This window comes from Mustela nivalis (assembly GCF_964662115.1).
Source record: "Mustela nivalis genome assembly, chromosome: 6".
NCBI lineage: Eukaryota > Metazoa > Chordata > Mammalia > Carnivora > Mustelidae > Mustela > Mustela nivalis.
In genome coordinates, this window is record NC_139025.1 from 3,009,859 (window position 1) to 3,025,667 (window position 15,809).

General features: G+C 50.5%; 1 protein-coding gene across 22 annotated transcripts in view; it reads right to left on the bottom strand.

Annotated features, from left to right (window-relative positions):
- Window positions 1-15,809, bottom strand: part of KLC1 (kinesin light chain 1) — a 56,478-nt gene that overhangs the window by 23,388 nt on the left and 17,281 nt on the right. For all 22 annotated transcript variants that reach the window (XM_082737455.1, XM_082737449.1, XM_082737439.1 and 19 more), the window contains exons 2-9: window positions 14,050-14,311; window positions 11,179-11,409; window positions 8,383-8,461; window positions 7,683-7,908; window positions 3,576-3,663; window positions 2,869-2,970; window positions 274-447; window positions 34-133 (exon numbers count right to left, since the gene is read on the bottom strand). In XM_082737455.1, the coding sequence (XP_082593581.1) occupies window positions 34-133; window positions 274-447; window positions 2,869-2,970; window positions 3,576-3,663; window positions 7,683-7,908; window positions 8,383-8,461; window positions 11,179-11,409; window positions 14,050-14,310 (1,261 nt within the window). In that variant the 5' untranslated portion in view covers window position 14,311. The remainder of the gene's footprint in view (window positions 1-33; window positions 134-273; window positions 448-2,868; window positions 2,971-3,575; window positions 3,664-7,682; window positions 7,909-8,382; window positions 8,462-11,178; window positions 11,410-14,049; window positions 14,312-15,809) is intronic.

Sequence of the window (15,809 nt, forward strand, 5' to 3'; positions counted from 1 at the left end):
GTGTCTGCTCAGAAGCGAAAGCAGGGTCCTTACCATCTACAGAGCCAAACTCCCTTTCATGTGCACGAGTGAGAATCTCTTTGTACAGTGTTTCTGCTTGCTTGAATTTTCCTTGCTTCAGATAGCAGGATGCCTTAAAATAAAATAAAGTACTTAGTAACTTCATTCGTAGAGAAGACACATTCCTGTCTACAGGTTAAACGACACAAAGCTCAGAGATCAAAAAACCAGCATTTGGGGCTCTACCTACAGAGGGCACCACTGTCCACATACCAGGTTATTTTTTGTTTTGGCCACATTGGGGTCATCAGGCCCCAGTTTTGTTTGGTAGATCTCCAGGGCTCTTTGATAATAATATTCTACTTCCTCGTACTTGCCCTGATTCTGGCACAGTAAGGCCAAGTTATTTAACTGCTTGGCAACGTCGGGGTGATCCTTTCCCAAAACCTGCAAACAAAAACGGGTGTGTTAGGAACATCGATTTGTTTTAGTGCCATCCAGTCCGTTCTCCACCCCCCAGGAGAAGGACCCTTTCTCAACACAACCGTGGCTGTGCCCACCGTCCAGGCACACAGTCCCGCAGTATACACAGACGGGCACCTTGGGTGGCTCAGTCATTAAGCGGCTGCCTTCAGCTCAGGTCATGATCCCAAGGTCTTGGGATGGAGCCCCATGTTGGGCTCCCTGCTCCGTGGGGAGCCTGTTTCTCCCTCTGCCTCTACCCCTGTTTCCTCTACTTGGGCTCTCTGTCAAATAAATGAATAAAATCTTAAAAAAAAAAAAAAAAGAAGAAAGAAAAAGAAAAGAAAGAAAGAAACAGCCAAAACTCATACTCTTGTTGGGTAAAGAGACTGTACGGATTTCCCTACACACTCTCAACCTTTCATCCTTACAGTGACCCCACATAGGGGCTGGCACAGGTGCCATTAGAACTCATGGCCTGAAACTAGGAAATGGCTGTATAAAGATTATACTGGTATGACCCCCAAGTTCTGGAAGAGCCCTTTCTGACCCGAGCTAGTGCACCAGACTCTCCTATGCATGCAAACCTTCAAAAGGAATCTCTAGCTCTCGAGATTCAGCCCACATATCCCTTCCCACTAAGACCTGAAGGTCCTCTGCACCCACCCCAAACCACAGCCCTCCTATTTCATACCCCACCTTCAGGGCTCCTGGAGCTCCCACCCCACATGCCTGGTGCCCTTCTCCCAGGCCCCCCAGCTACACCCCCCACTAACTGCTCAACCCTCAGAGGGGACACCTCCTTCCATCCAGCTCACGGGAGTCTCAGCCCGTCTCTACCCAGGTTAACTCACGGGCATCCTGGCTGTTCTTTCTTTGCAAGTATCACCACCCGAAACTATCTTACTTACCTGTGTAGTCTGGCAATGCCCAGTGTAATGTAATGTAAGCCACAACAGTACAAATTCTATCTCCTACACCACTGTAACCCCAGTACCTAGAAAAGTGTTGACTCACAGATGAATAAATACTAACCCACCTCCCTACTACCTTGAAAAAGCCATTCGTTCTCTCAGCCTCATGCCCTCACCCATGTTCCCAGTGTGGCCTGCTGCCCGCCCATGCCTCTCTGCACGCCCTTCCCCTCCCTGCTTGGGGGACTTACGTAGACCAGCTCCAACACTCAGCACTTGCAGGAAGCCGTCCCCGGTGCACCCGCACACCCTGGGCTTGCAGGAGCCCCTGCTCTGCGCACTCCCAGAGTTCTAACCCCGAAGCCCGTGCGGCCGAGCCCCACGGAAGGAGCACACCCACCAGCTCTCACCACCCAGAACCCTCCGCACGCATTACTAAATGAGTGAACGAAAGCAGCTGCGCATGGATAAAGCTGGCAGATGACGGAGCAGAGCTCATAATCCTCCACTGGATACTTCCATGTTCTCTTCGACTTTACCCCAGGCCATTTTAAAATCTGACCATTTTAATTCATAGGTATCATGCAGATGGTGGCATGAGAAAAGTTCTCCTGTGTAATCTGATGAGGAGCCTCTTTTAGTTGCCCTTTCCCAATTTCACCACACGGCCAAAAATTAAACGACCTTGCAGTATCACTGGTAAATCATCACAGGAATATCAATTTAAAGTACTACCCTTGGTCATTCATGGCCTGGACTGATACCAGAGCCCCCTGCCTGCTGAGATTACCAGGCCACGTTTCCCCAACACCTAATTAGCACAGGCTGCAGCCGCAGGACTAATACCCAGGACAGCGATGGAATCTGTACTTCTCAGCCAAACTTCAGTTCTGAAAATCACTTCATTTTTTTAAGCTTCATAAGCATATTTGGTGACTTCATTTTTCAATTTCAGTATTTTTCTTATCCACAAGTACATGCCCCGCTATCAAACGGTAAATGCCCTCCACGTCCAGTCTTTAGGGGCTCCTCCGCCTGCAGTTATTTCTAGGCCACATCAGGTGGGCAAGGCACAAAGACTGAACCCAATCCCCAGCCCTTTTATTTATTTATTTATTTTTAAAGATTTATTTATTTGTTTTGAGAGCGAGAGAGCAGCACGGGTGCGCACGAGCGGAAAGGGCAGAGAATCGCAAGCTGACTGAGCACAGAGCCCGATGCAGGGCTCGATCTCACGACCCCGAGATCACGACCTGAGCCAAAACCAAGAGGCGGACGCTTATGGGACTGCACCACGCAGTGTCCCTGAACACCCTCTCACTCCTTTTGAACCCCAGTCGGAGTGGGTTCGTCCGGCTACGTTTTGTGGGCTGTCTGCCTCAGCCTTTACTGGGTGAGTTTCTTCCAGGAAATGGTCAGTCACAACGTACGACAGGGGTCATTCCTCAAAACACAAAACCTGAAATACTTGAGTGCACGTCTTTGCCCGCACCTTCTCTCGGATCTCCAGCGCTCTCTTACACAGCGGTTCGGCCTCTTTGTACTTCCCTCTCTTGCCGTAAAGCACTGCAAGGTTATTCAGAGTCGCCGCCACCTGCCAACGGAGGGACCAGCAGAGACTGGTAAGCAGCGGCAGCGGCAGGACCTCAGTCTCACGCTCTCGGGGACGTGCTCTCCACGGTGCGAGGGGACAGGACTTCAGTGAGAAGCAAAGGGCAGTTCACAACGCGCTACAGGTTACACTAAGTGAACCAGAGACACTCAAATTAAACAATCAACAACACCATGATCTTGATTTTTTTTTTTTTTTTTTTAATTTCACTGGAAGCCACAAAGCCAACCCAAACACAGATCTGCTTGCAAATCTGGCCAGATTTTAAGAAAAAATATAAATTCTTTAGAAAAAAATTTATAGAAGTACATGCAATTTGATTTCGGATAAAAAAACAAGAGTACGTGATCCATGGGAAGTAGTGGTGATGAACAGATTAACGTGCGCAGGCAAAGGCCGAGCGTCAGAGCCTCCAGGGCCGGAGCTCAGCGTGGGGACTGAGTGAGTGAGGACTCCTACCTGCACCTCTAGTCAAAGGGCAGCTCTTAAACCTTCCCTGTTGAGTTTAATATTAAAATGAGTTGGGTAAAAAAAAAAATCTATTAGGGAAAATTAAATATAAAAAGGAAAGAACCAGATATACAAACCGCAGGATGATCTTTGCCCAAAGTCTTCTCACGGATGGCCAAGGCATCGTTCAGTAGATTAGCGGCATCTTTGTATTTATTCTGGTCTCTACATTGAAAAGCACACAGTAAGTGTTTGGATATAACTAACGTCTTTTTTAAAATGCAATTTTGCAACTACAGAAATAAAAGTTAAACTTGAGCTATTTAAAAAATAAAAGTCCACTATTAAAAGGATCAGAAATACTACCAGTGTAGAAGAAAGAGACTCCACCAATAAACGGGAACTTGGAATCAGACCCAATTACCTCTGGAACCTGGCCCTCCCGTCCAGGTTTCGGGGACGACCCTGCCCCCGCACCACAGCACTGTATCGCAGAGTACAGGAGCCGGTCCAGAAGGCCGGGCAGAGCTTCACCTGCTATCTGACAGAACTGACCCCAGGGTTCGATCCCAGGCTCTGCCAGCGAAGGCCTGCAAGGCCGTGGGACATTAAGCAGCCTCCCACAGTCCCAGTCAACCCGTCTGGAAAGTGTCTTACCTAACTCACAGAGTTGCTCTAAGAAGCTAATGATATGCTGTGCGTACAATGAAAAACCTTGTTAAAAATAAATACATCCCGGGGAGATGAACCATGCGAGACTGTGGACTCTGAGAAACAAACTGAGGGTTTTGGAAGGGAAGTGGTGGGGGTTGAGGGGAGCCTGGTGACGGGTATTAAGAAGGGTACGTATTACATGGAACACTGGGTGTGGTGCATAAACAATGAATCTTGGAACACTGAAAAAATAAAATAAAAAATAATAATAAATAAATAAATAAATAAATATCTCCCAGTGTGTTCATCTGGTACACGCCTTCCCACTGTTTGCTTGAGGGAGGAGGCAGGAGGCGGCTCCTCGCTGCAGTAAGGCAGAAAGCCCAGCCCCGGCCTCTGCCCTCCGACGTGACCACAGAAGTTATTCGCTCTGTGAGACCAGCACACGTGTTCCGTAACTGTGTCTAAGAGCTGCCCGGCAAGGCTTTGCCCTGCAGAAGCCAAACTCCCCTACGGACACGCAAAGGGTCAGTGCACCCCCAGAACCTCTGAAGCACGCTAACTCTGGCCAAGGGTACAGAGGTAGTTTTCTCCCAATACCCTACAACACATGACAAAGTGGCTCAAACATTTTGTGAAAATCAGCAGGTATGACAAAGTCTCGAGAACTACTAGAGACCCTTAAAACCAGTTAACAAAACTACCTAAAAGCCTGTGGAAGCTGACAGAGGCAAGGGGTACCGAGCACTTTTCCAAACTGTAGCAGGCCCTAAAATGTCAGCGGCTATTAATTAATTAGCCAAAGCGAGATGACTCCAAGAGCAATAGCACTGGTTGTCAGGCGTGGCCCCAAACAACGACCGTCGCCCTCCGCCGGAACACAAAAAAACCAGCCGTGCCCCAGGAACTCTGGTGCAGAGGCCTGCACTCAACTGACCAGGAAATTCAAACTGAAAATGAAAACAGAAGTATACCACTGCACGCGGGAAACGCCTAACAGAGAAATGCACAAGATTATGGAAGAGTCACAGAAGAACACAAATGACTAAAAACATCCAACCAGGGAAGCACGAAGGCAACCACCGGCCCTGCTTCCCGTTACTGAGGCGCGGACAAGCCTCGCCGCCGGCCGGGAAACGCAGCTGGACCAAGAGAGGGAAAGGGGCCGCCCCCAGCCCGAGGAGTCTGGCCACAGGTACCGGGCGTAGACTGTGTAGATGCTAACCCATTGCAGGAACCGATTCTCAAAAAATCCAAAATCTCAGACAAAACTTCTAAAGACGTTTATCAGTATGTTATGCTCTTCCCCCGAAGAGTTAAAATTAAACATGCCCTAACACAAGAAAGCGGAGAAGGTTACAGGCCAGCCCTGGAGGGCAGTCCCGAACCTGAATGTGAACGCGCAGACGGCTTATGCACCTGTTCCGGACTTCTGACTCACAGAGCCCCTCGGCCAGAGCACTAAGGGGAAAAACCGCCACACTGCAGCAAGGCCCGGAAATTCCCGCTGCCTGACACTGTAAACGAGGAACCGGCACACCTACAACCAACAACAGAAACCCTACGTGCATTTTTTTATTTAATTCATTTATAATAGTAATGTCTATTGTTGGCCAAAAGCTTTCATGTTACCACACACAAAACGGCTCTAAGCTTCATTTATTTGAAATGACCTCTACTCCCAACAGGAGTAGAACTCACAAGTAGCCCAACAGGGCTCGAACTCACGACCCTGAGATCAGGAGTCGGATGCTCTCCTGACTGAGCCAGCCAGTGCCCCAGCGCAGACACATCTGAAAAACTTTTGGAATGAAAGTGGCATCATCCGTCAAGATTTTAAATATAAATCCCCGAGTCCCTACGCTATGGTAACAGTGAAGATCCGCAAACCACCTCAACGTCCGCCGGCAGGGCAACTCCGAAAGGTCCGGACTACCCTCCAGAGCGCACTACGCTGCCCAGAAGACCTCGGCTGACCACGGCCAGGGCTGCGGACATGCTGTGAAAGGCCGCTTGCTTTCTGGTGGTGTTTTGTTTCATGAAGAAACACCTCTATGAATGGCTGCAACAGTGTCTCTTCCCTGAGCCCCTCTCTGTCCTCTCCCTCTGCACCGTCCCCGTCCCTGCTCAGACCCCAGCTCCATACCCCGAGGGTCCTGCCCTGCCTCCAGGCCCCAGTCACCACGCCATCCTGCACACAAGGCCAAAGGGACTCTGGTGACACCCGAGTAGGGGCCCACTGCTCCCCACCAGCACCCCTCAACACTGCCCGCAGGACCTCCACGGTCAGGCCCCGCTTCTCCCCGCCCCATCTCTTACCGCTGTCCTGCAGGTGCCGTCAAGCTTTGCCAGCGAGGTTCAGGAGTAAGCCCCAAACACACTCAACACCGCACACCATCTCTGCGTGCTAAAACACCACCCGCCCTCCGAGGCCCGGCCGAGTGGGGCTCCCCACCTTCCGTTAATCCTTCCCCTAGCCCCTCAACTGGAAGGAATCTTTCTGCTCCATGAAAACTTCTATGTCCTTCTATTAGCAGAACCCGGTCTCCTGCTCCTGCAACTGCACACAAATGTAAAGCGGCTCTCTTCAACACGAGGCCGTCAGTTCCCTGAGAAGGTCCTGTGAGCGTTTCACGTCTGCCAGGCAACCCCACACGTCACATGCCCCCAGTCCTCCCCTGGACCTCTGAGTGGACAGTACAACGGCCTCCATTTCAGATATAAGAAAACTTGGGCTCAGGATAGCTAAGGGCTCTGGACAACATCCTCTGTCTCGTGGCCATCTAACAGAGACAGAACCTGAATTCTCCTGACTTGAAATTCAATGTCCTGCTTTCTCCGAGGGCAGGAGCCACCCACTCATTCATCTCTAGGGCCTCACGGGAAGCAGCCGAGTCTGACCCATACTTGGGGTTGGGGGACCAAAATGTCGAATGGGGACGATCAAACCAGTGAAGAAACACCAATGTGTTAATCCCTGCCCACAAAACTGGAAGGGCTACAGCAAACCGATCGTGCTGTGCGGAGAACCACTCCCTTCTCCGTCCAGACTCACTGCAGCTGAGTTCAGCCGAAAGACACACACAAGACTCTACCACATCACTCCCTGTGCCACAGGGCAAATTCCTTAGTTCCCTTCAAGGTGTTCACCAAGGGCTCCTGGGAGAAGCAGCACGCTAGCGTGAGGTGAGAAGTGCGGACAGGACACAAGCTGGTCCCCAACTTTCAGGGACACTGTTCTGGGAGAAGAGAACAAAATTCAAAGAACCCCAATGCCAAGCACAGTGAGAAGTGCCAGAGAAAAGGGAAGGGTTAAGGGCTCTGGGGGCACAACAGGGGCAAAGGGCAAGTGCGACCTGGGACTCAGAACGGGCAGAGAGCTAACAAAGCCCTCGAAGGGTGGGAAGGCTACTCTGGACAAAAGAAACGTTGTACACAGGACCTGGCGGAAAAAGGCAAGTGTGAAGAGACGTGACCAATGAAGCCAGCAAAGCAAGCTTCTACAGGTTTCCAGAAACATATTTCAAACCCTCCACGTTCATTAGAAATACTGCGGGTAGAGAAGACAAGGGCAGAGAAGGAGTACTAGCCTGTACACCAAGGCCAGGATGTTCAGCATGGTGGCCACATCCGGGTGGTCGTGGCCGGACGTCTTCTCCAGGTCCTCCAGGGCCTGCTTGCAGAGCGGCACGGCCACCTCGTAGCGCCCCTGCGAGGCGTACTGGATGACCAGGTTGTGGAGCGTGCGCAGCCGCGCCGGGATCTCGTAGCCGCCCTGCTGCGCGGCCGCCGCTGCACTGCTGTGCTGCTGCTGGACTGCACACAAGGGACACGGGCCAGGCGACACCGTCAGTCAGACCCCTCCTCCCTAGCTCTGCTCCCGGGGGACGCCCAGCCCCCACGCTGCACAAACCCGTGCAGCGCTGCCCTGGCAGGCGGGGGGCCACGAGTCACATGTCAGGGGTGGTGTGATGCCCCAACAGTGCAGGGAGGCTCCCCTCAGCACCCGACCAACTCTGCCTGTCTCCCTCTGCAAGAATGCACACACCACACGCGAACTGCTGGTTTGGGCCCCAGGTTCGTCGCAGGGGCTGGTCCAACATGTACTGCATCCCGGTAAGAACACCTGAAGTTGTCTTGGGAAACGCTGGGTGACTGGTGTGCACGTGCCTCTGGGAAGCAGCTACCGGCACCAGGACGCCCACTAATTACGGCCATCACATGGGGGTAGGACAAGCCACCTTCTGTTTGTACAGGCTGCCATGTAACCACTCCCCCTCGCCAACTTACTTCCTTGCCCGGGATCGTCGTCGTCATTTGGGAAAAGGTCATCCAGAGGTTCTTTGGTGGAATCAGTGTCTTTGTCCTCCTGTAAAAGCAATCCGGGAGAACTTCAGCCTTACCGGTACTACAAATCCTGCACCAGAAATCCTTCATACAAATATCAGTTTAACAAAACAATCTCAGAAAGGATAACCGGTTTTAAAAATCAAATATAGGGACGTCTGGGTGGCTATCGATGGACACTGCCTTCCGCTTGGGTCATGATTCCAGAGTCCTGGATTGGCAGGGGGTCTGCTTCTCCCTCTGCCCCTCATCCCTGCTCATGCTCTCTCGGTTTCTCCTTCTCTCTCAATAAATAAATAAAATCGTTAAAAAATAAAGTCAATCAAATATGGAATCAACCACAATTTGGCTTATCTACAGATTTAGGAGAGAGTAATAAAGAGCCTGCCAGACTAAACTCACGCCCGAGATGCAGGCCTCAGGGCAGCCGACGACCTTGACGGCGTCTCTATCCCTCAGGTTCTTCACGACACTCTGAGAAGTTCAAATACTGCAGGGAAACTCTTCCTTGAAATAAATTTTATTTGGAAACCAAATATGTAAAAACAGACTAAACCGGCCCATCGCTGAGCGCCACAGAACTGGAGGGCTCAAGTCCCTCTTCCCTGCACACCACCACCACAGGACTCCTAAGAGCAACCTAAAACCTGCCAGCTTTCTTTTATTTTTTTTAAGATTTTATTTATTTATTTACTGGAAGAGAGAGAATCCTGCATAGGCTCCACGAGCAGTGCAGAGCCCGATGAAGGGTTGGATCCCTTGCCTAAGATCCCGAGCCGTGACCTGACCCAAAAGCAAGAATCATCAGACACCCAACCAAGCCACCAGGCGCCCCGGAAACCTGCTGGCTTTAAGTCTGTGCCTCGAGTCTCCCCACAGATCCCCGGTTAGTGCAGGGATAAAACCCACGACGACACAGTGGGAGCGAACAGACAACAGCCTGACCAAGTGCAAAGTCAGCACCATCCTCCCTTGCCTCTGGAAGGGGTCACGGGAGACGGACACAGACTCACCCTGATACTACTCCTGTCTGGGACGCATGATCTAAACAGAGAGACAGGAGACAAACCCAGACTGAGGAACAACCCATGAAGTAACGGATTCGTATACTCTTCAAAAACATCTGTGTCGTGAAAGGCAGAGAAAGACTGTTTTCTCTGTCCGAAAAGGACCCATTTCAGATGCAAGCCAGCCGAGGAGACGTGACAGCTGAGTGCCACACAGGGTCACGGACCAGCTCCTGCCATGGTGAATGAAGGCCATGACCGGCTCTGCTGAGAGCAGGAGGTCACAGTGCAGACGAGCACCATGCCCGTGGGAAACTTCCGGACCAGAGCCGGCCCCGCCTGCACATGGGCACGTCCCCATGCCACGGAAACGCGCCCAGCAGCAGCCGCGGAGTGTGCCATGACCTGTGCTGCCTACCCCAATGCATTCAGAAGAAACAATCATCCAGGTACACCCCGAAAGGAAAGGCAGAATTAGCTGTTAGCTCTCTTCTCCAAGCTCAGTATTTTCTCAAAATAACAAGTTTTAAAAGTCTCTGATTCAACAAAACCTTACAACATCACACAGTATTCTAGGCGAAATCATGGGCTGCCATCTGTAGCTCATCTATTCTTATTCCCACAGCAATACGTCTTCTAAATCAAAAGCAAGGGAGAATTAGAGTCGGGCTAATAAAGCAAGGTGCTGTGGGTTAATGTGTCCCCAAAAACCACATACGGAAGCCCTCGCCCTCCAGGTGATGGCATGCGGAGGCGGGCCTTTAGGAGGTAACGTGGGTCAGGTGGAGTCACGGAGATGGGGCCACCACGACAGGACTAGTCTCCTTAACGAAAAGGAAAGAAAACACTAGATACCTCCCTCTCTCTGCACGCACCAAGGAAGGCCACATGAGGACACAACCAGGATAAAGGGCCTCACCAAGAACCCAACTGTGCCAACATCCTGACCTTGGAACTGTGGAAATAAGCCATGCAACCGTGGTATTCCGTCGCAATGGCCCGAGCTGATGAAGACCCGCACTCTGGCGACAGGAGACGTAACAGGAGGAGAGTCTGGGTGAAGCACGTATGGAAATTCTCTTTACTATCTTTTCGATTTTTCTGTGAATCTAAAATTACTCCAAAATTTGTCTTTAAAACATGGTTTTTTACCTGAATCAGATATAAATGGTAGATGAAAAACAAGACCGAGAAGAACAGCCTGAGAGCCAAGGGAGAAAGGAGAAAGCCAAGCTCCTTCGGAATATTCCAAACACACAGTAAGTCGGAAAGAGAGGCCAAGGAGGAGGCATGAGTGAGGTAGCAAGAGAACCAGGTAGAGTCCCAGCAGCAGAAGAAAGAGTTTCAGAGAGAAAGGTGTCCACAGCACCACCGGCTACAGGTGGGGAGTCCCAAATCTGGATTCTAGACAACAGGATGCGATGCACACCGACCTGAGGAAAAGTTCCAGCATCGTGATGAGCTTGGAAGCCAGACCCAATGGGTTCTCAAGCGGGGAAAACTCATGAGGTGCCTCTCTGCATCGTGCCTACATGTACAAGGTTGTGTGCATATGTCTGACCACCGCACTAAAACACACCTGTGAAAAGCATGTGACCTGCCCAGGGAGTAAGCCCCGAGACCCATAACCTCCGGTGGCTCAAGGCAATCATCAGAGGAGGGAGACACAGCCGGACTAACGCAGCCGACAACACGGTCAGCTGTCAGCGCTGCGCCCCACGGAGCCACTTACGGATGGGGAGATGTCGTCATCGTATTTCTTTAACTGATTCATGAACTCCAGGTGCTTCTTCTCCTCCTCCAGCTGAGCCACGGACTGCTCACTCTTCTGCAACTTCTGCTGCGTGTTGGCCAGCTCGTCCCGCAGCCACTGATTCTCCTGGCACAGCCGCCGAACCTGTGCGCGCAGTTTCTGCTTCTCAGACTCCACAGCGTTCAGGTGGTTGGACAGAGCCATCATGACCTGAGGAGACAGAAATGCTGACAGAAGCCCCACATCGGGCTCTCTGCTCAGCAGAGATCCTGCTTCCCCTCTCTCTCTCTGCCTGCCTCTCTGCCTACTTGTGATCTCTCTGTCAAATAAATAAATAAAAATTTTTTTTTAAAAAATGGGGCGCCTGGGTGGCTCAGTGGGTTAAGCCTCTGCCTTCAACTCAGGTCATGATCTCAGGGTCCTGGGATGGAGCCCCACATCAGGCTCCCTGCTCAGTGGAGAGTCTGCTTCTCCCTCTCTCTCTGCCTGCCTCTCTGCCTACTTGTGATTTCTCTCTGTGTGTCAAATAAATAAAATATTAAAAAAAAAAAAAAGAAACGCTGACAGCCTGCAGCGTCCCTCCCACGCTTCTCACCCCCCGCCGACGCAAGCATCCTGGGCCGGCAGCTCTCGCTTCTACCGCGCACATATGCTCTGACACAGACAGGTACAAATGCCCATGACTCTCCTTGTCACCCTCAGTCTCAGGCTACAGAGGAGGCCACGGTAAAGAATATCACATGCTGGGCGCCTGGGCAGCACAGTGGGTTAAGCCTCTGTCTTCGACTCAGGTCATGGTCCCAGGGTCCTGGGATCGAGCCCCGCATCAGGCTCTCTGCTCAGCAGGGAGCCTGCTTCTCCCTCTCTCTGCCTGCTTGTGATCTCTGTCAAATAAATAAAATCTTGAAAAAAAAAAAAAAAGAGTATCAGAGTATCACATGCTCAGAACATCTACAGAAACTAGATGCTGTTCTTTTGTTTGACAGCATCTCAAATGGACCAGTGATGGACACACAGTTACTCTTCTGATAAGACTGTATGTTCTTTCCTTCTACCTAGGTGGCCCCGACATCATTTCTCAGAGGCGCTTCTCCATGTAAGAGTGTGTGCACAAGCACGCACTGTACAGAGCGCCAGTCCCTCCAGGAGGGGCAGGTGACAGAGCTAAGGAAGGGCATGCAGACAAATCTTTGATGTTCCAAGATAAGGGAAGAAATCTTTAGCTAGCCGCCTAATCAGGTTCACACTGGTACATCTCTAAGCTTAGGGCCACGTCACAAAATCCGGTGACTGTCCCAGGGGTCTGCCTGCGGTGCACCAGACCTGCTGAGGCATCAGCACGCCCCCTGGGAAGTGCACAAGCAGAAACACCTGGGCAAAGTTGGCTCCAGTGTATTCTCTCTTTAGACAACGCAACTGCCCTGCCCTCTACTATCCTCCTACCTTTGACCTAAACTCCAGAAGGTGAGACTGTTTCCTCCTCCTTTTCTTAACTCAAGTATCTGCCCAACTGAAAAGAAAGTCCGTATTCACATCACTATTCAGTAACAGAAAATGCCATATAATACACTCACAATAACCAAGCCAAGTTAAATTCTACAGTGAGGTCTTTCACACAGTCTGGATGAAGAACTCTAAAATCAGGGTCTGGACGGTTACTGTGACAAACGGTGTTCTCTACATGAAAATGGAAACTAGTGACCCAGCAGCCCCATTCAGCTTTCATCACTTACAAGCGGAAAGCTAAGGGGCACCTGGGGGAAGCAACAGGTTAAATGTCTGAATCTTGGTCGCAGCTCAGATCATAATCTCAGGGTCCTGGGATCGAGGCTTCCCCGCCTCCAATGGAATCTGCTCGAGATACTCTTCCTCTCCCTCTGCCCCACCCAACGATGCGCGCACTCGCTCAAATAAATCAATCTTTAAAAAAGAGGAAAGCTAAGAAGAAAGAAGCCAAATTTCACTGTGTGATTTTGCCTAAAATATGCTGGCAGAACCACACATTATCAAGGGGCAGGGCTACCACAAGAGGCTTCTTTTCTTTTCGGACTGACTGATCTTAGGGGGAAGGGTGAGGGAAAGGGAGACTCTCAAGCAGACTCCCCGCAACGAAGCAGGGCTCGACCTCACTATGAGATCACAACCAAAGCTGAAACCAGAGCTGGATGCTCAACCGACTGTGCCCCGCCCCCCAGAAGTTTCTAATTTTTTCACCTCTATGTCCCGCATGATAAAAACAAAGGTTTAGTCATATATATAGCAATCTCGTCTTGGAGAACTGCAGAAACTATTAGCTGTTGGCCAATATCCATTCTCCCTTCTCCCTCAGGCCTAAGAACGTGGACCTGGAAGTAGGCAGAGCACATCCCCCAGGCTCCTCACCACGGGGTGTGGCCAGTGAAACGTCCGCAGTGTTGTGCACCAGCCGGAGGAAGTAAAGGGAGGACGTACACCCTTCCCGTCCTAGAACGGGGTCAGGTGGCTGTGGCTGGAGCTCCAGCTGAGTCCACAAAAAAGACTGTGTGCACCGCAATGCAGAGGCCTGCGTGTCCCTAACGACCATGCAGCTACACAACCCTTCCAGGCGTAGCCCACCTTGGTATTTCTTTATGTCTACAATGTTTAAGCCACTGATTTCGTTTTCAGATACATGCAGCCAAATCAAATCCAAAATGGCAAGGTTACCTCTATTTTGGCTCTGCTCTTTAAAATTCAGACATGCCCAAATCAATCATCATTTATATACCGTACAAGCTGATCTCTGTTATCCTAGAAGTATATTTCAAAACAAAATCTCCGTTCTCCAGACTGTCAAGTTCCTACTCCTGTCGGAGGCGACTTCATTCATACCTGTGCCTCACTCAGGCCAAGCTCCAACATCTCCAGAGACTTTCGGATCATGTTTGATTTCTCTTCCACCAGATTACTTTCGTCATCTTTCTTCAAGCACTTCAGGGTCTCCAGCAAACTCTGTAAGATGGAGTTGTGCTCGTTCTTCAGAGCCTCCAGCCCCTGAATCACTTGCTTTGTCTTAGAAATAATCTCATCCTGTGTCAGCTTCTCCAACTTGTCTTCCTTTATATACACCATCGTGGACATGTTGTCGTACATTCTAGAACGGAGGAAGGAAAACAGATGAGGCATCTCATCACAGGTGTCATTTATGTTACACCTCCTATAAAATACACTGTGTGAAAACTTTTAGATTAACATTTTTATAGGTGAATAATCAATGTGTCTATCTGTGACTTGCTGAAACACTGTACTGTTCCTCTTTTCCCTCTGCAGACCAATTTAATTACTTTTCTGGCTTATACCTGAATTCTTTTTAATGGGAGAAATGACAACACTTGAAATTAATGCCGAAGAGTAAAAAGCACCAAAACACCCAAATGGCATTTCTACAGCACAAAGCCTCCGCGAACAGGAGTTCTCTGAATGTCTGCAAGCTTTTTCCCCCTTAAAAAAAAGTAGAAGGGACAGTAAATTCTTGGTAACATATTTGCCAGACAAAGCCTTGAGAAGTGGTCACAGCTGGAAGAAGGAAGAAAACCAGCAAAGGACCATGGGAACAACCAGAGATGCAGGAGAAGGACTAGGTCCGTCGGCAACACGGCAAGAGAGCGGCGCGAGCAGAGCCGTGGGCAGGAAAAGGCGCGAGGAGGGCGCGGGCTAGGCGAGCCTACGGGGTCCCACTAGCCGAGAGGCCACCAGATTCCAGTGTCTGGAACTGGCTTTAAAATAATAAAATGAGGGCGCCTGGGTGGCTCAGTGGGTTAAGCCGCTGCCTTCGGCTCAGGTCATGATCTCAGGGTCCTGGGATCGAGGCCCGCATCGGGCTCTCTGCTCAGCAGGGAGCCTGTTTCCTCCTCTCCTCTCTCTGCCTACTTGTGATCTCTCTCTGTCAAATAAATAAATAAATAATCTTAAAAAAAAAAATTTTCTTAAAAAAAAAATAAAATAATAAAATGAGGAAGAAAAAGGAAAGGGGCATATAAAACAGTGTCAGCACACCCGTGACTGCTGAAACTAATAGGTCTTAAACTCCCTAATTCAGTTAAACAGAAGAAAAGGTCACGGTGAGCATGAAGGCGGCTCGGGAGACCGACGCACTGATGTCAGACTCAGACGCGCGTCACCGTGACCCCCTTCAGAGCACTGGGCACTCCCCGAGGTCCTGCGTGCTGTCACGTATCGTTCGTAGCGCCCTGAATGCAAGCCCTGTCGGAAAGGCAAGGCCTCGATCTTGTACCCGTCCCACTACGTCACATCCCCAGGACGGCGCCGAGCCCTGGCCGACCGCGTGGTGCAGGCCTGGACAGACAGACAGACGCCCATGCAGGAAAGGAGCGGCAGTCTACGGCCATACCACCCTGAACGCGCCCGATCTCGTCTGATCTCGGAAGCTAAGCAGGGTCGGGCCTGGTTAGTACTTGGATGGGAGGAAAGGAGCGGCAAAGCACCAAACCCGTGCCTAAGGAGCGCACCGTGCGGAGCCCCTGCGGTGTTCAGTGAGCACGTTGGATGCCTGAAGCCGAACACTGGCTCACTATACTGGAATTAAAATTCAAAACTTTACTAAAAAACATTAAATCTTATCAACTATAGAA